This window comes from Cornus florida, unplaced genomic scaffold, assembly GCF_030987335.1.
Source record: "Cornus florida cultivar Cherokee Brave unplaced genomic scaffold, ASM3098733v1 CherokeeBrave_3.0.0_Hap2_Chr11, whole genome shotgun sequence".
Lineage (NCBI taxonomy): Eukaryota > Viridiplantae > Streptophyta > Magnoliopsida > Cornales > Cornaceae > Cornus > Cornus florida.
In genome coordinates, this window is record NW_026775581.1 from 37,425,037 (window position 1) to 37,448,632 (window position 23,596).

A 23,596-nucleotide genomic window follows, 5' to 3' on the forward strand; every position below is an offset into this window, starting at 1 on the left:
TGCTTACTTTAGGTCATAATGAAAGAAATCGTGTGGTTGCAGAAAGATTTCAACACTCCACCTATACAATTTCAAAATACTTCCATGCAGTTTTACAAAAAGTCTATGATTTAGGGAAACAGATTATTGTCGCCCCAGATTTTAGCGAAGTTCCTAACCATATAAAGAAGAACAAAAAGTACCACCCTTTTTTTAGGCATTGCGTAGGGGCAATTGATGGAACTCATGTCCATGCAAACGTGCCTGTGGACCAGCAAATACCATTTCGTGGTAGGAAGGGAGATACCACACAAAATGTAATGCCTGTTTGTGATTTTAATATGATGTTCACGTACGTCGTAGCAGGATAGGAGGGGTTTGCTAATGATTCTAAGATATTGAACGAGACCATTAATAATGAGGATTTGCATTTTCCAATGCCTTCAGACGGTAAATGTCATACATGTTATAATTTTGCAATACTTATTTAAAATATCATGGTAAAAAAATGTGGCTTATAGTTTGTAAAATGGCAGGGAAATATTATTTGGTGGACTCCGGGTATGCTAATCAACCGGGTTTCTTGGCCCCCTACAGGGGCCAACGGTACCACTTCCAAGAGTACCGTAGAGCTTCTCGCCAACCCCAAGGTAGAGAGGAAATATATAATCATAGGCACTCGTCATTACGAAATATAATTGAGCGTTGTTTTGGGTTGCTTAAGATGAGATTCCCCATCTTAAAGCAAATGCCCCTATATAAGTTTGAAGCTCAAGTTGCTATTGTGTTAGCCTGCTGCATACTTCATAACTTTATAAGAAAGGAGGCGCATGTAGATCCAATATTTAATGATGTAACTGTGGAGGCGATGATAGATGAAATTTTTGGAGATGATGAAGTTGATGTTCCGCCTAATGCATCGCAGTCTCGCTCGCGACCAATGGATATTCTACGCGATAATATTGCCGACACTATATGGAATGCAAGTCAGCACCATTGAACAAGGATTTACATGTTTATCATGTTTGGATAACTCTAAGAACTACTTTATACTTATTCCATTTGTTAGTATTTGGATAACTGTAATAACTACTTTATTTTAACTATTTGTATGGATTTGGATATCTGTAATAAAATATTTATTTTAACATTAATTTACGATTTCGATAAATGTAAAAGTTGTGGTAACTATATGATTATCTTTTTTATTTTATTTTAATTTTTTGTTTTAACTTTTTTGGATCAGTTTAATAACTTGTATATGTAGTCATGTATAAGATACAGGATGACGGGCCACCGTGTGCATGTGGAAGGGGTCGAATGAATCTTTATACGGCTGCAACTTCAAAAAATTATGGACGTTCATTCTATAGATGTCCAGCTTGGGAGGTATACATTTTTTTTTTAATTAATAATTTTTTTTTTAACTACATGTGTGTGTCACAAGTGCACTCTAATAATATACAAGTCTTTGTTCTGATTTAGTCACATGCTCGTGCATTTATATGGGTGGATGACATGCACCAACATCTACAAGTGGGTGGTCATGTGGAGGAAGAGTTGGAGGATGTAGTTGCTGTTATGCAAGCTCAACAAAATCGGCAAAATTACATTATCTATGGTTGTTGTTGTTGTCTTACTATAACTATATTTTTTATGTTATTTCTCATGTTGTTGTTGTTGATTATTGTGGTTGTTGATAAATGATGTAATATATTAGTTTAATTTTATTTTGTACTCACTTTAATTGTGCATGTTGACAAATGATGTAATATTTATGAAACTAATGTCTGTAATATATATAATTTCATGTAATGTGTAATATATTGAAAGTTTATTTCAGCTCGATATTGAAATAATGCTGTCAAAATAATATGCAACATTAATAAGTTTTAAAATTTAGAATATATTTTATTGGTTTTTATAATAAATTAAGAAGAATTTTTAACAATATATATATATATATATATATATATATATATATATATATATATAATGTTATATTAATTGTATATTAAAATAATGCAATAATTAATTTTTATTATATATTTAATTTTTAATAATATTTTTTTTATTGATTTTGGTTACACTTTAACTTTGCCAAACATGTTTTGTTCTCATAATTCTTAGAACGAAACACATTGCCAAACATGTTCTACCATATTTTTGTTCCAAAATTCTCAAAGTAATTGTAACGCGCCAAACATGTTTTGTTCTCGTTTCAAAACACCACACTACAAAATACTTATTCTATTTTAGGCTAAAGCACTACACCACACCACATTACAAACTCCAAACAAGCCCTAAGTAGCGAGAGAGGCCGGAGGCAAAGATTTTTTTTTTTTTTTTTTTTTTGTATCCATATATAATGTCCGTATATGTGGTTCTTAGATTAAAAGTTAAAACATTTTGTAAAAGAAAAACAAAAAAATTCCTTAATTTAAGCGAAATGAAGATCTGTCCATTTTTACTTTTAAAATTCAGGAAAACCCAAAATACGTAGTAATACACAAGTGGCACCCACTATCCTTCCTCTTTCCTTCTCTCTCTTCCACTTATTCACGTGCTTCCTCGTTCCCACTTACTCACTTTCCTCAATTCGAAGAAATTCATCTCCTCCCAAAACAGTATCCAAACACCACAATTCCTCTCCCCTCCCTTCCCTTATCGATCTTAACTTCCATCAGTACATGGCACTAGTCCGAGAGCGCCGCCAGCTAAATCTCCGACTTCCCCTACCGGAAATCTCCGAACGCCGCCCTCGTTTCCCCTTACCCCTCCCTCCCACTTCCCTCTCCACCACCACTACGGCCGCAACCGGTTGCGGCGGCGCAGTAACCGCCGCGAACATCGAAAAGGTCCAAGTCCTCGGTTACGGCAACGGCGGCACAGTCTACAAAGTCCCCCACAAGCGGAGCTCCAGTCTAAGCACTGAACTTTAATACCTTAAGGTCTAACTGGGATAGGGTACTTTTCTTGCAAGGCTAGCCCAACCCAGTCTCCATTCCCACTCACTATATATATATACACTTTTGGCATTTTCCAATACACACACACACACACACACACACACACACACACACACATATATATATATTGGAAAATGCCAAAAGTCTACTTCAATCTCAACATTAATCCAGACTTCTACCTCCATGGTATTAGCGCAAGCCAACAAGAATATTGTTTCTGTCCATTTTGTTTGCATCTTTTGGCTACTTATCATCACTGCTAGCTCTGGTACAGATGTAAGTCGACCTCTCTCTCAATTACACATATATTATGTTTGGGAATATTGAATATAGGTTTTGTAATTAAAATTGGTGAAAGTTCAGCTTAAACTTTGAATTAAATTTTCTTCAATTCTTTGTCCAAGAAACGGATTCTGTTCTCCCTGTACACACAAATTTTGTATCTGAAAAATAAGGAACAAATAATATTTTTATTATTTTTGTAAAATCAAAGGGCTACAATCCTCTGTGAATATCTTGTGCACAAAGACTATATCCTCTGATTCGATCTCCTTTGAAGTTTGGAGGGTTGCTTGAACTTGATCTTGAATCGGGTTGTTGAGTCTTCTTCAAGTCTTTATAGTTGAATTCGGTTTTATTAAATCATTGAGGAAGAAACTTTGATGTGCTTGTTGTTCTTCGTATTTGGGGCTTTGAATGTTGGATGGATGCAAAGTGCCTGGCAGAGCTTCAACACTCTCTGAATCTTCTATTCTACATTGCTTGAATGTTGAGAATTTGGTCTATGTTGTTTCTGAATGTTGATAGTGGGAAGAATTTGGTAGAGCTTCACTATTCTCACTTTAGGTTTTGGAATTGAAAATGAAGAAAATTCAGCTTAAACTTTGAATTAAATTTTCTTCAATTCTATGTCCTAGACACCGATTCTGTTCTCCCAATCATTGTAGAATTTAATTACACACACACACACACACACACACACACACACACACATATGTCACTATGCATATATATAACCTAATAACTAGTGTTGTGGTTGGTTTTAAGTGGCATGAAAAGAGACATTCAGCTGCAGGAGACTGGATAAACCATGGTGGTGACATATACAACCGTAGATATGCCTATGGAGAAACCAAGATCAGCCCTTCAACTGTCTCAAAGCTACGTCTCAAGTGGACATTCTATGCAGGCAAAGACATCAGTGCAACTTCTGCAATTTTCAATGGGACCCTTTATTTCCCAGGCTGGAATGGTTTCCTCTACGCGGTCAAAGCTGTTGATGGCTCTCTTGTTTGGAAACAAAACCTGCAAAACCTAACTGGTCTTAGTCCACCTACTTTCATCCTAAATGTTACTGCAACGCTGTCGAGATCAACTCCAACTGTAGCTGGTGATCTGCTCATCATCGGAATCTATGGACCTGCTGTTGTTATCGCTGTTAAACGAGCAACCGGAGAGCTGGTCTGGTCCACTAGGCTTGATAGTCATCCGGTTGGTCTTATCACCATGTCCGGGACATTTCATAAAGGGTCAGTCATGCATAACCATTTTTTCCCATTACTTTTCTTATATGTTATAACGACTGTTATTCATTAAATTTTTTGGTCCAAGTTTCTTTTTCTGAATACGTGAAAAGATTGTTTTAGGCACAATATAAGTTTAGGTCAATGGTGTTAATTCAGAACAAGATAAAGGCATGTTAACATTCCAAAAAAAAAAAAGAAAAAGATATTTGTTGGATAATAAATCTCTAAGAACACCATTTTAATATGTGTTAATGAATAGAATAATGATAAATATATAGCTCCAAAGTTGAATGCATATGAATGGAAGATGATGTTATCATAACGTGATATAAATTTAATCAGAACTCTCAAGACTTTGTTTCAGAACGTATTCTACTCTAACTTGTACATGATGAAGTAAACTAGTTTCTCTGTACCATCCATATATCTACATATTCGGAATTAAGAGAGTTAATGACTTAGACATCTTATATAACAAGGTAGGAGGGCTATACTTGCTATTACGGTTTGATACATGCATCATTCAAAATTCAACTCTTCATGAGCTAGTTAATGTATTGTTATTTGTTAATTTGCATCTGACCCGTGAAATAAGCTATTATTAACTAAATTAAAGACATCAATTGTATACGTAGTCTCACTTCAACTTATAAAAAATAAAAATAAAAAATCTGACTTTTCAAGCATACGAAGAAAAAAAAAAATCTAATTTATTAAGTAGCATACAAATATTCATAATTTCAATAATTTAGAGTTAGCCACCAATTTCTTATATCAAAAGTCAAACAGACTTGGAGCATGCCCTAATTTCAGGTTTTTATTTATTTATTATTTTTTTTCAATTCGTCCTAGTCGTGCACAATATATAACTTGAACCAAATCTTGGACGTCTGACCAAATTTTTGTTTCCCTGAGAACCAAAAAAAAATCAATTATTAATTACTATGGAGTATATGATTAATTAAAAAATTGGTTAGTTGTTACATTTGGACGTACACAATCAGATCATATATATGATACAAATATAATAAACTAGAGATAATTTATTTATTTAATTACATAACTTGTTACAGAGGTTTCTATATTGGAACATCTTCATTTGAAGAAGTCGTCAGCAGCATTGAGCAATGTTGCACCTTCCGTGGCAGCCTTGCCAGACTAGACGTCCGAACAGGCGCCGTCGTGTGGCAGACCTTCATGGTGCCTGACAATCATGGCTTGACCGGAGAGTACTCCGGAGCAGCAATATGGGGAAGCAGCCCTTCCATTGATATTAAAAGGAACCTTGTCTACATTGCCACAGGAAACCTATACTCGGCTCCTCTGCGTGTTCAACAATGTCAAGAAAGAGAGAACAACCAGACTTTGCCTACTCATCCAGATGAGTGTGTTGAGCCCGAAAATCATTTTGATTCGATAGTGGCATTGGATTTGGACACTGGAATGATCAAGTGGTATAGGCAGCTGGGAGGGTATGATGTGTGGTTCGTGGCCTGCAGCAACCTTTCGGCGTCCCTTAATTGCCCGCCGGGCCCCAATCCGGATGCGGATTTTGGGGAGGCACCGATGATGCTAAGCATTCATGTCAATGGAAGCGAACAAGATGTTGTGGTAGCTATTCAGAAGAGTGGATTTGCATGGGCTTTGGATCGCGATGATGGCAGCATTGTCTGGTCCACGGTAAGATGGCTTCATTTATATAGTTCTATACTTCGAGAAATTATTATATGGTCTGAGACTACATGATCTTGGATCATTCAATCACAAGTTGTCATGCAAGTAAAAAAAAAAATTGAATAAAGCTGATACATTTACTTGTGTGACAATTTGTAAGTGACTGTGACCATGTAAAATGCAGACCATATAATAAATTCTCCTATAATTCATATGATTTTTAACCAAGTTTAATTGGCAATGTTTTTGTGTTATAGTACTAAATAATACAAAGAGAATATAATACAAATATGTGAACACCCATATATCTTACAAAATTTCAAGTAGGATGTGCAGTTTAAAGAAGAACAACACAAGTTAGTCTTTTTCCTAATTGCTTGGAGTCGGTTAATTACCTGAATCTTATGTTTACATTCGGCTCTATCTAATACTATATACTCAGTCATCCCTATTATATATTTCTTTACTAATTAACTCTATCTACGTTAATTTTGGTCTTTCTCTTTCCCTAATATTATCCAACGGTATCATATATTTCTTTATAGAAGATTGATACAATAAGAATAATCAATGCTACTAATTACTTAATATGGAGTATATTGTTGTATATCTTTGTACTATATTCAGGGGCGGAGCTAGGGGTGGGCCAGCAGGGGCCATGGCCCCCCAAACTTTCTTGAAAATTTCATTATACCCTCTCAATATTAATTACTTTGTAGGTACTGCCCCTAAACTTCATTAAAAATTTCAATTGGTCTCCCAAATTTTTTCAAAACACTAGTATATTGACCCAAAATAGAGAATTTGAAAATAATTTTAGTCTCTGTCTCCTTGAAATTTAGTAAATTTACAACTTCAACTCTTTTAACTATATTTTTAAAAGCTCAAATTTAAGATTTTTACAGTTGATGTATAAACTTTTTTTAACTTTAATTACATAGTTCAAACTCGCTCCCCCAACCTCAAATTTCTGGCTCTGCCCCCGACTATATTAAAAAGTGTCCTCACTTGTGACCATTTGTGTTAAAAATGTCTATTTTTCTTTTTTCTTTTTTTATAAAAATGCTGGACAATTTAAAATGTGTTTTCTTATATTCAAAATTGTTGGATTTAACTCCTTTTAAGCTAGATGTGTTTAAAAAAAAAAAAAAAAAACACATTAATACAAATTTGAATGCATTGGTGATGCAGGAGAGTGGACCTGGTGGGGCTTCTGGAGGAGGTACATGGGGAGCAGCCACGGACACAAAGAGGATCTACACCAACATTGCCAACAGTGACAGTAAAAACTTCACCCTCAAACCATCGAACAAAACCACAACTGCAGGCGGATGGGTGGCAATGGATGCTCACACTGGCACAATCCTATGGTCTACCGCTAATCCTAGCAATGCCAGTTCCAATGGTCCGGTCACTGTTGCTAATGGCGTCCTATTTGCTGGATCCGCGTATCCAACAGGACCCATCTACGCCATGAATGCTAAAACCGGGAACATTCTATGGTCACAGGACACCGGAGCCACCGTTTACGGTGGCATGTCAGTGAGCCAGGGATGCATTTATGTGGGGAATGGTTATAAAGTAAGCCTTGGAGTAGTGGCGTACCCAACCTTTACTGGAGGCACTTCGCTCTTCGCTTTCTGTGTCCATCAGTGAATCAACCTACTCACACTTGTATTTAGTATCTTATCGGTATGTCATATCAAATAATAATCTGGCCACTTAATTAAGGTCCAAAGGATGACTTGTTATCAATGTTTTGTAAATCTATCACTCACACTTCTGGTTTGAATTGATTGCACAAGGAGGATGAAATGATTGTTTGGATTCAGTTGAGTGGTTGATTTTAGCTTGAACAGTAATTTCTATATTTGCTTCTTTCATTGCTAAGATCAAGTTACACACCAAGTGTTTGATAAAAATGCATATTCAACATAACTTCAAAGAATCTTTTCGTGGCAAATGCACTTTAGATATTATAGAAATTTATTTCACAGATAGAAAGTCCAAGTTCTAGCTCTAATTGGTTAATTGAATTGCAAGCATTGGTGCTAAAAATAATTTCATTTGTTATTTGAATTAATGATGCTCGTACGTAAGTGTATAATTTTCTCATGCATGATTAAAAGTATGAAATGATATGGTCATTTGCTAAATCATCCTACACATCAATTGTATTCAGGTCATTGGCATACATTCCTCATGATGTGAGAGTTTTACAATTAATCCACTAGGAAAAAAACATTTATCACCATGATACATCTTTTATGCTTTGTTCGATAAAAAGGAAGGAAGATGTATAGAAATAAAATAGGAAGGAAGGAATGAACAAACTTCATTTATTTGGTAGAGATAACACAAGGAAAGAAAGGAAGCAAAAAAGAAGAGGGAAGAAAAGTAGATTATTATAGAAATTTTAAATTAAATATTATCCTAAATTACAGAAGTTTTAAATTACAGTACTATACTGTATGAATTACAATATTATAGATATTACTAGACATAATGGTACAAACAATTTAAAACTTTTTCTTTTCTTCAACATATTAAATTGTGAGTTTATACTCTTCTTTTCCATCTAACCGAACAAAAAGAAGAAAAGACACAATCTCTTCCCTAGGAATATCTCATCCATCTCTTATTCTCTCCATTCCATCTAATTTTTTTCTTTCCTACGGAACCGAGCATTAATCTTAGAGGAAAGAAAACTTTAATTTATAACTTTTGTCCATAAAGAGAGATGACTTGTACTCTCTATATAGGTCCGGGAGCTTTTACCGTTTGCAATTTCTCTCAGACCATATGCATAAACTGGTTTAAATTTCTTTCACCATTATGTTGAGCCTGCATAACAAATTCAAGTAGAGGAAAAATAAAAAAAGTCGAAATAAATTTGAGATTTTTAAAACATTACATGGATAGTACAAGATACTTATCAATTATTCTAACGCCAATTCATTGGAGATGTCAATGCCTAAACAATCAATCTTTTCCTTTGATTACTTATCGCTCACGTGTGCCAATTAATTATAGGTATCCATTACAATAACACAATTTTATAAAATTGTGGTACACCTTCACCATTTCACAAGATTTAGTTTAACATACCTAAAATTGAAATAATAATAATAATAATAATAATAACAATAACTGATCAAATGCCAATAAAATTGGTCAAATTAGTATAGGACCAAAAAAAAAAAAAAAAAAAAAAAAAAAAAGGATCGGCCCATTAAGAATATGTTTTTTCCCTTCACAAATGGTTAAAAACAAAATCATGCCAGAAATAAAAATAAAAAGGTGATGGTCAGGTTAGGAGGGCTCATCAGGCGTTAACGAGGCCTGTGGATTACCGGCCCGTAATCCTTCCACCGACAGGAGCGGGAGGTTCAACGCTGCTCTGTGAAGCCAGCCTCACGCAGTACCCTCCGACTCTAGAGGCCCAGAACTCCAGGCCTTCGCCCAAAGTCCGTGGCCTAACTCCTTACTTGGAGCGGGCGGGCCAGTGAAATAACCCAAACAAGCCCTACCATCTGAGCCAAACAAACCTCCCATCACCTTAATGCCCTCACTCGAGTTACAAGCCCACGTTACAAGGCTCAGCGTTATGATACCCTCTCAGTAGCCTTTATTACTTCGCAAAAACTTCATCTTTTGAGCGATGTGGGACAAGAAGTTAAGCAATCTGCAAACTAAATGCTACATGAGAATAGAAAAAAAAATTTGTTCAGCTTCATATCTTTTCCAGTTTCATATTCCACACCATTTTCAAGTTCTATTACTCAATTAAATTTTCAAATCTATATTTTCTAGCTTTTAAGAAGCTTAAAAAGACTCATAAAATCTCGAGTTTTCACCGACTCTGAAGTCCAAAGGGAAATATGATTTGGTTTTTGATCAATAAAAAAAAAAGTCACGTCTCCTTTTTGGTGCTAGATTAGCAAGTATGCAATGTGATACAACAGATTTAATCACAATAAAATGAATCAAATGCACAAATTTTGCAAGGAATCGTTGTTTTCGCATCAGAAATGGCAACACTGTGACTGCAAATACTGTTTGAATCAGGTTGAAAACTTATTGCGAAGGTGGGAAAATTTTAATTGTGCTTAGAAATATAATTGATTATAATTGTGAAGAATCTAGACAGATTAAGACTTTGTTTTTATCCATTTACTACTAGGCTAGTAAATTAACAGCTATGAATATAACAATATATACAACTTTTACATTGAATTTATACAGATTCAGCCTGAAAAAGATCCCATTAAAGAAGAGATGAATGATTGGTACTGTGACGGTAGTGAAGTTGATGCTCTGTCGGCAGTAGAATTCAAAAATGAAATTGTGAGGTTATTGGGTGTACATCAGTTTTTCAATGTTGTTTGCTGAAATTTATACAGATTCAGCCTGAAAAAGAGTCGACTCAAACAAATCAGCACTTCCTTTCCTTAACGGTATTAATTTGGTAAAGGATGACATTTACGTAATTTCGCACATTCCTTTTTCTTTATTGTTATTTTAAATAAGAAACTAGGGTTTCCACATCGCATCGTCTGGTCTCCGCCGCTATATTTACTACTCAGGGCTCACGTTCTGAGGTGTACTCTCGTCAGAACGTGAGCCCTGAGGCTTTTCCTTTTGCCCTTAGATTGAGGCCTCTTTTCTTTCTTTTTTATAACAATACCTCTCTCTTTCTCTGAGTTCTTTTTGAAGAGAAGATATCTTTGATTGATGTGTTACTGAGGACTCTTTTTTCTCATGTCTTTTGTTGTTTGTGTTTGATTAGATTTAGGAGTGCGTGTTTTTTGGATTGGCTATTTATGTGACTGAATATATATGTCTGTATTTATGTGGGTGTATAAAGGCAGTGATGAGGAAAATTATACCATCAAACTTTGAAAGATTTTGAGCTTTTTGATGTCAATAATAATCCCAGCTCTCTGAGCCTTATTCATATGTATATATATATATGCGTGATTGTGTGTGTGGTTTTAGTGAATTGTGTGTAAATTGATTGATTGAATGGTTGTTTGGTTAGTGGGAAAAAAGGCGACAAATTAGAGTCTCTGAAGCACTGATTCAGTAGTAGTGTTTACAGCGCTGTACGTTGCAAAAAAAAACCAAAATATGGGAGCTGAGATTCTGGCATTGTCCGCTCTTTTTATTTGCCCGAGGATTATGCATTCAAATTTTTCCACATTTTTACCATTTCCACCCTTTTTGCGATCAAACAAATGTGACTTGTTTTATGTGATCCGCGCAACTTTTTTTTTTTGTGTGTTCAGTTTTTGTACAGCAATTCAAGAGGCAAAAGATTATGATCTTGGTCTAATTAGGTCATTTTTTAATATTTAGTTTTTCATAAATGTCTCAGGTACATATATAAACTGATTTTGGGTTGAATGCAGAAAACCAATTTATGTATATATATATATATATTTATTGGTGAAATTCCACAATTAATTTGTACAGATTTTTAACATGGTGGAATTGGGCATAATTTATCCATACCATGGGGCTGATTTTACCAAAGCCCAACAAGAAATAATGGTCCAATTGACACACGTGTCTGAAACCTGTATTTTATTGTAGACACATATACCGATATACCGATCTTTCTTTGGCCTTAGCAAAGCAAGGCTCTTAATTCCTCAATTCATCTTTCTATTCTATCCGGCTTAGATTTCTCGAGTATATTGGAGTACTTTGTGATTATATTACTCCTAAACAAAATATAAACGTTTTAAATATTTATTTCAAACTTTTAAAAATATATATAAAAAAAAAAGTTTGAGAAAAATAGGTGATCATAATTTAAATATTATATGTAATACATTTAAAATATAAAAAACATAATAATATTAAAATTTTGGGTTTCTAGCGCTTCACTCTGCTTTTTTTTAAAAATGAAATTACAATTAAGTCCTTATACCACATAATATTTTGTTCCTATAAATTACAATTAATTCTTTATACTACACAATGTTTTGTTCTTATAAATTTACCTTGATTGCCCTTAAACATCAATGAAATTCACATTCTCCCACGTGTGAATGCTAGTAAAAGGAAATAGAGTTTTTTTTGGTAATTAAAGAAGGCCATCACAACCCTTTTTCTAAATGATGTCGTTTCTAAATCAAATTATGTTTCCTTCTAAACTCATCACATCCCTTTGTTTTTTCTCTCAGCCGAATCTCTTAATTACCCAAATTTAGAGGGCTCCCTCCTCAAAAGTAAACACTATACAACTTAAAAACACATCCTATTCACACACAAATATACATGTACAAACACATTTGTTCCTCTCCCTCAAAAGTAAAAACACTCAAAAGTAAAAACCCAATAATAAAACTTAAAAACACAACCTATTAAAGAGATACCCTTTCTTATACTATGAATAGTGAGTGAGAGATGGTGAAAGATACAAGAAAATAGGGCAGTGAAAAATACAAGGAAAAAGGGCAATTATGACAGTAGAACGATATAAAACTAAAACAGTGTGTTTAGGATATTTTTGTAATTTTATTTGGAGAGAAAAAAACAAACAAACACGAGTGGAGAATACTTTGTTGGATTGAGATTTTTATTTTTAGGTTATGTCCAATCCTATTTGTCTAAACCCATGAAAATTTAGGTTGGGCTCGGGTTGTACTCTTGTTTTCACCTAACCCAAAAGGGAATGAGTGCACCTCCTGTCACATTTGTTCTTGCTTATGGCAAGATGGTGCAGAATTTTGCAAGCAACAAAGTAACAAAATTCATAAAAATTATGAAAAACTTTTTATTTATTTATTATTATTTTTTTTTTGCACCAAGTTTGTAATGTATATTGATATATATTTATTTTCTTTGTTAATGTTTGTTTCTTCTCAAAATAATTTGGTGCAGAATTTTGCAAACAACAAAGTAACAAAATTCATAAAAATTATGAAAAACTTTTTATTTATTTATTATTATTTTTTTTTTGCACCAAGTTTGTAATGTATATTGATATATATTTATTTTCTTTGTTAATGTTTGTTTCTTCTCAAAATAATTTGGAAGCCAAAAAAAAAAAAAAAAAACTTAATTAATACTCTTATTAGCACTTTAACCCACTAATTAAACATTTTACTTTCTTCATCAATGAATTTGAATCCAATCAATTCTTCACTCCCTATGAAAGTATTGAGCTGTTGCCAGCAAAATGGAACAATCGGCTAACGTAATTGAGAACCCTCCCCCTAATTTGCCATAAAACTAAAAAAATAAAAATAAAAATAAGTAAAAATCTATATTCTTATCCATACATGTGTTTTTCTTCTTCTTTTTCCGTTACTTTTTTAATCCAATCAACTCAGTTGCGAGACTTAATGCAAAATAGTTATTAAATGAGCCCTTCTCACGTTAATTATATTAATATAAAAGTAATAGATTTTTATTTTAAATTTTTTTCTCTATGCTTAACTTACAATGATCTCAAAGAAATATAAAACACTATTTATGATTTTTGTGTAAGAATTAGTGATTTAATAATGGATATAAAAATGTCAATAAATTGAAACAAGTATTGATATACAAGAGAATTTAAAATTTAGAAATAGTTTAAAAAGTGTGAGATTATTAAGAGAAAAAATGAAGTAATGGATAAAGATAAGATAATTTTTTTTTTTTTAAAAAATAGGCCTCATACCATTTGTTTTCTTAAATTTTATATTATTATTTTTAATTAACTCATAATATATTTTAAATTGCATTAAATTCTATTTTTTTTAAAAAAAATTATCCCATTGCATTCTGAGAGTATAATGTATCATTCTTGTGTCTATGCTGTGTCGGATCCAAAAAATAAAATACTCCCTATTTCCTAAGTCGGGACCAAAAAGAATATCATTTCCAGACTTTTTTTTTTGGTTAAAAGGCAAGCTTGTATAAATAATTAAAAGAGGAATGTACAAACAAACCCCGAAGGGGGGAAAACAAAAAGGAACAGCAACTCCAAGAACAACTCTAGGAACAACATCTCCTATTGCAACTACAAAGGAAAACAAAAGCATAACATCAAAGACAATATCAGCCAAAATATAAGGCACCCTCTCTAGCCTTCAACCATGGTAGCATTAACCATGAACAATCATCACCATTGCTTAGGATAAGGGCCAGAGATGTCCACTAGATGTGGAGCAACCCTGCTGGAAGAGTGTTTGTAGCTGTGAGGGAGAAGAGATCAGCTTCAATTCTGAACTATTCCTGAGCTTGAGTGATGCAAGTCTGCTTCTTACACACGTCTTAATCTGGGCAATGATGTTGTGGGCAGTGGAGGATTGATTCCTCAAAGCTCTAGCATTTCGCTCCATCCAAATGAAGTAGACTGCAGCAGCCCAAAGAAGCTTATGAAGCAAGAATTGTGTTAAAGCCCAGTGTATTGAGCACCAAAGCAGTAAGTCAGCCCAACTGTTTGGCAAAATGTAAAATCCAGCAGTATCTTGGATAAACTTCCAAATGTGTGAAGTGTAGTCACATTTGAAGAAGAGGTGATCAATGGATTCCCATGCTGTATGACAGAGATAACATCTGTTTGTGATGTGCTTGTAAAGCATAGGTTTTGCAGCAAGTGTATATAATCTCCCTCTAGCAGCTAGCCAAAGGATAAGGCTGTGTTTGGGAATGTGGTGTTTAAACCAAACCACTTTACACCAAGGAAAGATTGGGGATGGGGGGCTGAAGTAAGCAAGGGTATGTGCCATTATAAAGACCTTAGTAGAGCTTGATAACCATTCAATGCAATCTGGATCAGCAAAGGGCTGGGGTAATTCATGTAACTGTGAAATGAAGCTTCTTGATTAGAAAAAATTGTGCAGCTGAATTGAGTTTGGATGGACCCATTGGTGGTTGGAAATTAGGCTATCAACTAGAATATTGTTATCTAGTTGAAGAATTTCCACACCAATGAGACTCAATTGCTGCACAATTGCCCCATTAGGTAGCCAGTAATCTAACCATAAGCTAGTATCCTTACCAGCCCCAACCCTGTGCCTTATCAGCCATCTTGCCATGGATCTTAACCCAAGAAGCTTCCTCCAAAAGCCTGAGCTCAGACCATTAGTTTTCACTGACCAGAAATTCTTTGTTTTAATGAGGTAGCTAAGTGTCCACTTCACCCACAAACTGTCTTTCTTCGAACAAATATTCTAAATGTGTTTCAGATTGGCTACCCTGTTGGCTAATTCCAAGTCAGGAAATCCAAGACCACCATTAGCTTTAGGCTTGCAGATAGCTTGCCATGCTACCTTAGCTCTTTTATTTTTCATATCCACCCCAGTCCAGAAGAATCTTCTGAGAATTTGGTTGATCTACTCTATGACCATCTTTGGTAGAACAAAGGCTTGGGACCAATAAGCTTGAATTGAATAAAACACAGCCTTGACAAGGACAGCTCTACCAGCATAGGACAGAAATCTAGAGGTCCAGTTCCCTATCCTTGCAGTAATCTTCTCCACAAGGGTTTGACAGTCCCTTGCTTTGATTGAGGAAGAAGATAGTGGTAACCCTAGGTATATAACCGGCAGTGAACCAGCTTCAAAATGTAGAAGTTGTAGGATTTCAGCCTTCAATGTATTGTCAACACCACAGAAGAAAACCTTGGACTTTGCTCTGTTAAGTTGCATTCCAGAGATGTTGCAAAACTGATTAAGGGCATCCATTAGAGTCTGAACTGAGGCTGTGTTGGCATGGGAGAACATCAAAATATCATCGGTAAAAATAAGGTGTGAAATTAACAGCTTCTTGCATCTCCAATGATACCTGAACCTTGTATTTGACTCAATATGTTTGTTAACACATAAGGTCATGACCTCCATTGCAATGACAAACAACATAGGGGATAAGGGGTCCCCTTGCTTAATACCTCTCTTCCTTTTAAAGAAACCAAAAAACTCTCCATTGAGAGAAATGGAAAATGATGTTGTGGTTATGCATTGTCCAATCCAATGTATGAAAGTAGGAGGGAATCCAAACAAATGCAAAGCATCCAAAATGAACTGCCAGTGTAGTGTATCAAAAGCCTTTCTTAGGTCAATTTTGAGTGCACAGTTGGGAGGGTGGTTAGCTCTGTGATAGCCATTCATCAGTTCATGAGCAAGTATAATGTTATCTGAGATGTGTCTTCCCTTAATGAAAGCATTTTGGGTATTGCTAATAAGAAGGGGAAGGATAGGTGCAAGCTTAATTGATAACAGTTTGGAAATAGTCTTGTAAATGAGGTTGCAGCATGAGATGGGCCTAAAATCATTCACTGATGAAGGGTTAGGAGATTTTGGCACCAGTGCTATATAGGAATAGTTAATCTCTGTCAACATTCTCCCTGAGATGAAGAAGTCTCTAACTGCAGCAGTGACATCCTGACCAACTATTGGCCAAGCATTTTTGAAAAAACAAGAATTGAATCCATCTGGTCCTAGACTCTTATAAGGGTGGAATGATAGAATGTAGGATTAGATTTTTTGGTCTGTGGGTATAGTTGTGAGAGCTGGTAAAAGTTGGGGAGGGACAGACTTAGTTATTACTAGCTCAAAAGAACTCATACCTGGATAGCTGTTGCTACATTGGCTGAATATGGAAATGAAGTGATTAAGAAGGTTCCTCTGCAGCTCCTGCCCTTGAATCAAGTTACCATTTGAGTCAAAAAATGATTGAATCTTCCTTCTATTGGCCTTGGAGCTAAAACTCTTCATGAAGAAGGTAGTGTTTTGATCACCTTCTTTAAGCTAATGTACCTGTGCTTTTTGTTTAAAGAACATTTCTACAGCCAAAAGAAGATCAAAGAGTTTCTGTGAAAGTTCCTTCTCATTGGCTCTAAGGGAATCATCTGATGGATTAACATCAATCCTCATCTGACAAGAATACAATTCATCTCTGCAAGCTGCAGCCCTTTTTGAAATAGCACTGAACTCCTTCTTATTTAACAGCTTAAGTGGTTGCTTGAGTGCTCTCAACTTCTGCACAAGCCTGAACATACTTGAACCTTCAACATCCATTTACCAAGTTTGATAGACAGTGGGAAGGAAGTTAGGGTTAAGTATCCAAAAGTTAAAAAATTTGAAGGGAAGGTTTCTTTTGGGTGAGACTGTGCCAAAATGTACCACCATAGGGGAGTGGTCTGAGAAACCATGGGGAAGGAACTGACATTCAGCTTGTGGGAACTTGGCCATCCATGGTTGGTTGATCAGCACCCTATCCAGCTTTCTAGAGATATTTGCATACCCAAAGCTGCCATTGGACCATGTGTGGAAAATCCCATTGTATCTCAGGTCCTCAAGACTATTAGCATGAAGAAAGTCTTTGAAGTCCGCCATACCAGTTGTCCACCTCAGGGCTCCCCCATAAAAGTCATTAACATGAAGTAGTACATTAAAGTCCCCAAGTAATATCCAAGGCTCATTTGTGGAGGATTGCAGGTTGAGGAAACTCCACAGTGCTCTTCTATCAATTGCAGTATTTGCAGCATAGATAAAGGATGGCCTACACTTTATCTTAAGGTCCTTGAGGAAAACAGCACAATCAATCGCCTGACTGCATTTAGAGACTGCCAAAATGTCAATTTTATGTGTGTCCCACAATAACCAAACTCTTCCCAGTATTGAAAACTCATGGTTGCATCTAATTTGCCAATGAGGAGCTATAGATCTGTGAACTGCAGCAACATTGTCCCTGCTAACTTTAGTTTCAAAAACTGCCATGAGACTCAAACCTTTGTTCCTAATGAGGAATCTAATCTCTTCTTGTTTGAGGGGAGAGTTAAGCCCTCTAATATTCCAAGCTCCCCAAATCATTGGGAAGATGACTTGAGGTTACACATCCCTCTAAACCCCTTTAGGGTAGTCAAACCTTTTGCCAATCTTGCTCTCTTATCAATTTTAACGGGCTTTGTATGAACAGGTTTCCTTGGTTTCAGCAGTCTCTCTACTGCAGGTGAGTATGCAAGATCATTGTTGCTTGAGAGAGTATCACCATCTGAAGATGAGGCTAAGTCCACTGAGACATCATTGCATTCCTGAAGGTTCTCAACAGAAAGTACATCAAAGGGATTTGAGGTTTCAATTGGTGCATTGTTAGTTGGCTTCCTTCTTGCTACTTTAAGATTAGAGGGGGAAAGGTCAATCACAAGGTTTATAGCCCTTTGATTATGAGAGGTGGGGATTGGTATTTCAACTACATTCAATTGGATTGGGAGTTCCTGCAAATTGTGAATTAGCTCTGGCACTGGGGGTAAAGCTTGCTCTGGATTGGTAGCAGAAGGTGTGCCTGACCTGTTAATCCCTCTATCAATAACAGATGTGGAAGCAGGTTCCAGAAGCTGTTGGGGGTTACTGTTTAGTAATGGATTAGGGATAGGATGGCATTGTGATCTTCCCTTGCTTCTTGTGACAATTTGCCAAGAGTTAGTTTCAGGGGCTGCATCCTGAGGGCTTACACTACTCTTTTAACCTGCTACACAGGTTTCAATAGTGTGTCCAAATGACTTGCAGTTACAGCATCTTAGGGGGATCCAAGGGTACTGCACTCTTATAGTTTCAAATCCATTACCCAATCTAACTTGGAATGATGAAGGAAGAGTGGATGAAGGAGAGATTTCCACACAAAGTTTGACAAAATCGAGTCTACTCCTTTCCCTAGTGCTCCCATTAGCAAAGAGAGGCTACCCTATAGCACTCCCCACATAGCTGAGTCCCTTTGGTGACCAGTACTCGAATGGTACATTAAAGAGTTTGATCCAAATTGCCATTGTAGCGGGTGAGGTGGTGAGGTTATGATCTTCTTGCTTCCAAAGTCTAAGGGATACAGGTTTGCCCGCTAAATACCACTGTCCACCAGCAAGAATTTCCTTACAACTATCAAGACAATCAAAGGTGAAGAAGAAAGTACCTTTTGAGTTTGCCACAACCTGCTTGAGGCCCTTACAATCCCAAAGCTTGTGCGCAGCGCTAGAGACCACCTTATACGGCATTCTTCTTTGGAAAGATCCTAACATACAACATTGCCAATATTGAACACTATCCAGTAAGACCTCTTCAGGCGGATCCACAAGAACAGAGTCATCTTTCAATGAAGGTTCATGGTATTAGAGGTCCCGAGATGAAACATTAGATTGAGCAACTGAGGCCCAAGTAGGGGCTTGGAGAGCAATTTCTAGGAAGCTTGTGCCAATGGTTTGGGGAATTTCCGAAGCTTCCTTTTGGTTATGGTTTAGAAAAGTAAAGTTGGTAAGAGGAGCGTACTGTAAGGTATTTGGTTGAGCTGACGAGTTATAGTTTTTAATGCTAGTTGGTTTAGAACTAAGGTAGTTGTGTTGGAAAGAGAATGATCCAGTTGATGTATGACTTGACATGCTAAGGTTTGGGGTAGGGTGAAGAGTTGGTGGTGTTTGCAGTACTGCATGTGGTCTGACTGTGAAAGAGTTGACTTCTCCTTTGTCTGTAACAGTCCTCTTCCCACACGAATTTGAATTCAAAAGCAGGTCCTGTTCAGCTAACGTTGGGCTGAGGTCATCAATCTCGATCCTGTGAACCTCCCTTTGGCCGGAGATGCCATCTGTCGTTGCCGTTGCAGGTGAGTTTGGTTGTGGAGGAGCTTTCCCGACATTAGAAGGGCCCTTCGTCGATACAGCCACCTGCTCCTTAAACATACCCTGTAACTTCTCAATTTCCAGCTCATTCTCCTGCAAAATAGACCTTAGCTTTGCAATTTCCCCAATGAGCTGAAACTTTGAAGCATCCATGACAGCCGCGTCAATTCCATCCGGTAGAGAAACGACGTCGTTGACTTCAAGTCCAGAGGGGTTCAAAATCCTATCATTCTGTAGTGCAAGCCTCACATTTTCCTTAATAGTTCCTATTACTGACGGTGGGCGTGGGTGAAGATGATCATGCAGGTCAATATGAGTAACTTTCCTGGGGGCAAAGAGGGTTTGGGTGGTGCTGTTGGTTCGAGAGGTGTGGTAATTTTTCTGTGGGGTAAATGGGATGTGGCATTCACTGACTTAGAAATCAAGTTAAATGGTTTGTGAACTGGTTTAGAAGGGGATGTGTAATGCTGTGTTTCTGTGATTTGAGACGGAAGAAATGGAGGTTTAAGGTGATTGAGTGGCCGGCGAAGTGGTTGGTTTTGGGTTCTCTGTGGGTTCATGGTTCTCTTGAGAGAAATTCATTTCCAGACTCTATCCATATATATACCCAATTACTCTTTCATTCGGATCCGATGTGGGATAAACTCCTCTTTGTTACATTTTCTTCTATCCGAACTCGCAAAGCTCTCGTTCCAGTTGGCCCACCAACAGTTCAAGGACTGTTACCAACTATAACAAGTGGGTGCTTTGCGATCCGACCCAAAAACCTAAGTTATTAAGTGGGGCTAACACCTAACTCAGATATACCCAATCACTCTCCCATCCGAATCTAACGTAAGACAAGCCCCCTTTGTCACAGGAAGCCCAAAGCAAAATAGTTAAATTAAGTCTCCTCATACTTAATTATATTAATACAATACTAATAAATTTTATTTTAATAACAAAATTTACAACTTTTAATAAGCTTAAAGAATTATAAAACATTATTAATGTTTTTAGTTTAATTGTGCGGAGCCTGCGGATAAAAAACACAAGTATATTTAAAATTAAAAGTTCAAAAGGTGTGAGATTATTGAGAGAGAAAATAAAATAATGATAGGATAATTTTTTAAGAAATAATCTCATTTTTCTGATTACTTCATTTGGTCAGGTTGGGGGAGGTACCCGAGCAGGGTATTTTGTAATCCCTAGGTGTGTGCTCTTTTTTCTTGAATTGTGTGATGTAGAAAATTGCGTTAAGAAATTAGGAACTTAAGAGCATTTATATGAAGGGAAAAAAATATAATAATAAAAAAATTAAGGAGAACATTTAATTTTACACGACATTCTATCTCTATTAATTTTTTTCTTTATTGGTTGGGTAACAATTTTTTTTTCCTTCTCTTAATTAGATATGAAAGGAAAATACAATAAAATTTATTTAAAAGTTCAACATAACTTAAATTTACGAATCGGTTTGAATACGGGACCTCACCTAGTGGTCTGATAGTTGTTAACTATTCATCTACTTTAGCAGTTTAACTTAATTTATTATGATAACCTTAATATTTATATCATCCACTAAAAAGTAATTTATGAAAATAAATTTCATTATTTCAATCATAGATCTTACTAATTTATCAATTCAATTCAATTTAATTCAATCTAAGAATTTTAAAAACAAAATAAATAGTTAAAAATATCATGATTGAAATAAAAAATATACATATATATTTTTTTCATTCTTTCTTAATGATAGTGTTGTTGGACCACCCGATGAATTTAATGAATTTATTTGTGATATTTTTTTTAGTAAATTTCCTCTTTATTTACCGGTTGAAGTGACCGGGTATCACTGAGACCTGATAATAAGGATGCGATAATGTGACCGACAGGTGTCTGACGTATCATATTTTATTCTAGGTTGGAGACCTGGAGATTGCTTTAAAATATAGGTTTTCTCGTTTGGCTGCACTAGGAAGTGTTGGGGTTAAGCTGGGAAGTGGACCCAGTCTCATCAATATATATATACACATGTATATAACAATATAGGACTTGATCTAGAAGTGGGCTCAGCGTTGTATGTCTTGATGTGTGTGTGTTTTTGACATAAAAGGAAAAATAATAAAATATATTTAAAAGTTGAACATAACTTAATAAAATTTATTTAAAAGTTAAACATAACTTAAGGGCCTGTTTGGGGGATGCTCCATCTTGTTCTATGCCCTTCCCTACAGTGCAAATGGGCACTATTGAGGACACCAACTTGTTTGGTATGGGCTGTACTGTGTCCAACAGTGGTAGAACAATTTCAATTTTTGGGCCAATTTCCGGAACAAAAAAATCATGTTCCAAAGTGTTCCCAAATTTCAGCCGGCCCACTATTCACTGTAGAATGGAGAACAACAGCCCAAATACAAGGAATCCACAGAACACAAATACAAGGAATCGGTCCATCTTGTTCTAGGGTTCTCTCTACATGACTGAGGCGATTCACAGTGTACCCTTTTGTGTCTGAAGCTTTCCGAGATCTAGGGTTGAAATCGACACCACTGATGTAAATACGAAGCTTCTCGGCAACGTCTTCTTCTCACCGGTGAGTTCCAAACATGCATCTTCTTCATAAATGGAGTTATTCTGTTCTGTCTAAATGTAGTCACATATATAATGAAGATCCTTGTTCTCGGTGTTCCACTGTGTATGCAGATCTGAAGATAAACTCCCCCTTTGTGACCTCTGCATTTTCCGGCGAACCAAGCTTCGCCGCTGCTCTCTGTACTCTCGGATTCACAGGCGATTCTCGGTTTATTTACCTTCATCGTCGACACCAAGTGAGTTAATTTTTTGTTTGCCTGAAAAAAAAAAATTATATGGTTAGGACCTTGTTACCTGATTTGTCGAGGAATGCTCTCTTGTATCTCTATTTATACTGTACTGTGGCTTCGCCGGACCATCAAACTGCCAACCCTCTTGTATCAAGCTTCTAACTCGCTTTGATTTTGTAATTTTTTTTTTTTTTTCCCTTCCTTAGCTAAATCTTAGCATGCATCTCTCCACGGTAGAAATTATAGAGGGCCGAAGCCCTCTAACCCAACAATTATAACTTACACTACTATAACTTATCCGATGGGCACCGAAAGTGCAGAAAATCCGATGGGAGAGGTTGGAGGCGTTTGAATACTTCCCTAATAAAAAATAAATAAATAATGTAGGGGAACATGTATACATGTATGAAAGGGTAGATTACAATCACACTTTTCATATTTTGTGTTAATTATTGGTAGATTGCTAGTTTGAAAAAATCTACACATACAGAAACACTCTTGATAAAATTATTCGTGAAATGAAATGTTTTGGCCTTCATCTTACAATAATTTTAAGTGACAAGTAACAACTTCCATTTACAACTTAGTTCTCAGAGAAGCAAAAACGAGGTTCGATTTTATAAATTTGTAGAATCAAATCCCAAATGACATAAATAAAATCGTCCATAAAAAGATAAGGTACCATACAAAAAGTCCAGCTGAGTAGTAGCACATAAATATAAAGTCGAAATGGATTAAAAATTTTATTCCTGCAGACGATAGGTTGCAATGACCAATGATATACCCTTGTAGATCGAGATGCATCAATGATCATCACACATCACCCACCACCTGTATAAATTTCATAACCAAACATGAAAGGAATGCTTTATCATAACATGTCTACTAACAGTCACCAGTTTTAACCCCTATTACTTTGCTCATTTGCAGTCATCACTAACCAACCACAACTATACCTTACCTCAAGTAAACCATGCTCCAATAAACTGTGAGAGTGGCCCAAGAACCGTATTGATATGCCAAGGACTTGTACCCTAT

At 35.9% G+C, this 23,596-nt stretch overlaps 2 protein-coding genes and 1 non-coding gene across 3 annotated transcripts; 2 read left to right on the forward strand and 1 right to left on the reverse strand.

Moving 5' to 3' along the window:
- Positions 1 to 2,533: 2,533 nt before the first annotated feature.
- LOC132282791 (uncharacterized) lies at positions 2,534 to 7,979 on the forward strand. The gene is made up of 4 exons (XM_059784579.1): positions 2,534 to 3,224; positions 3,996 to 4,477; positions 5,548 to 6,154; positions 7,340 to 7,979. Exons 1-4 carry the CDS (start codon positions 3,132 to 3,134, stop codon positions 7,802 to 7,804), a joined length of 1,647 nt encoding a protein of 548 aa, XP_059640562.1. The 5' UTR covers positions 2,534 to 3,131; the 3' UTR covers positions 7,805 to 7,979.
- Positions 7,980 to 11,013: 3,034 nt separating this feature from the next.
- Positions 11,014 to 11,099, forward strand: LOC132287603 (small nucleolar RNA snoR116). The gene has a single exon (XR_009473098.1). It is a non-coding gene; the product is annotated as a small nucleolar RNA snoR116 (small nucleolar RNA).
- A 3,178-nt stretch (positions 11,100 to 14,277) lies between these two features.
- LOC132280973 (uncharacterized) lies at positions 14,278 to 17,868 on the reverse strand. The gene is made up of 6 exons (XM_059782718.1): positions 17,316 to 17,868; positions 16,906 to 17,153; positions 16,716 to 16,787; positions 15,488 to 16,530; positions 15,150 to 15,218; positions 14,278 to 14,584 (listed from the first exon to the last, which is right to left on the reverse strand). The coding sequence occupies exons 1-6, from the start codon at positions 17,866 to 17,868 to the stop codon at positions 14,278 to 14,280; spliced, it is 2,292 nt and encodes a 763-aa protein (XP_059638701.1).
- Between the last annotated feature and the right edge of the window lie 5,728 nt (positions 17,869 to 23,596).

Coding starts and splice junctions, on each gene's coding strand:
- LOC132280973 (XM_059782718.1), bottom strand. CDS start 17,868: ATGGCAGTTTTTGAAACTAAAGTTAGCAGGGACAATGTTGCTGCAGTT. Junction 16,788..16,905: donor TCTTTAAACAAAAAGCACAG/GTACATTAGCTT, acceptor ACTTGATTCAAG/GGCAGGAGCTGCAGAGGAAC. Junction 15,219..15,487: donor CTACCAAAGATGGTCATAGA/GTAGATCAACCA, acceptor GTCTGAGCTCAG/GCTTTTGGAGGAAGCTTCTT.
- LOC132282791 (XM_059784579.1), top strand. CDS start 3,132: ATGGTATTAGCGCAAGCCAACAAGAATATTGTTTCTGTCCATTTTGTT. Junction 3,225..3,995: donor CTGCTAGCTCTGGTACAGAT/GTAAGTCGACCT, acceptor GTTGGTTTTAAG/TGGCATGAAAAGAGACATTC. Junction 4,478..5,547: donor TCCGGGACATTTCATAAAGG/GTCAGTCATGCA, acceptor AACTTGTTACAG/AGGTTTCTATATTGGAACAT.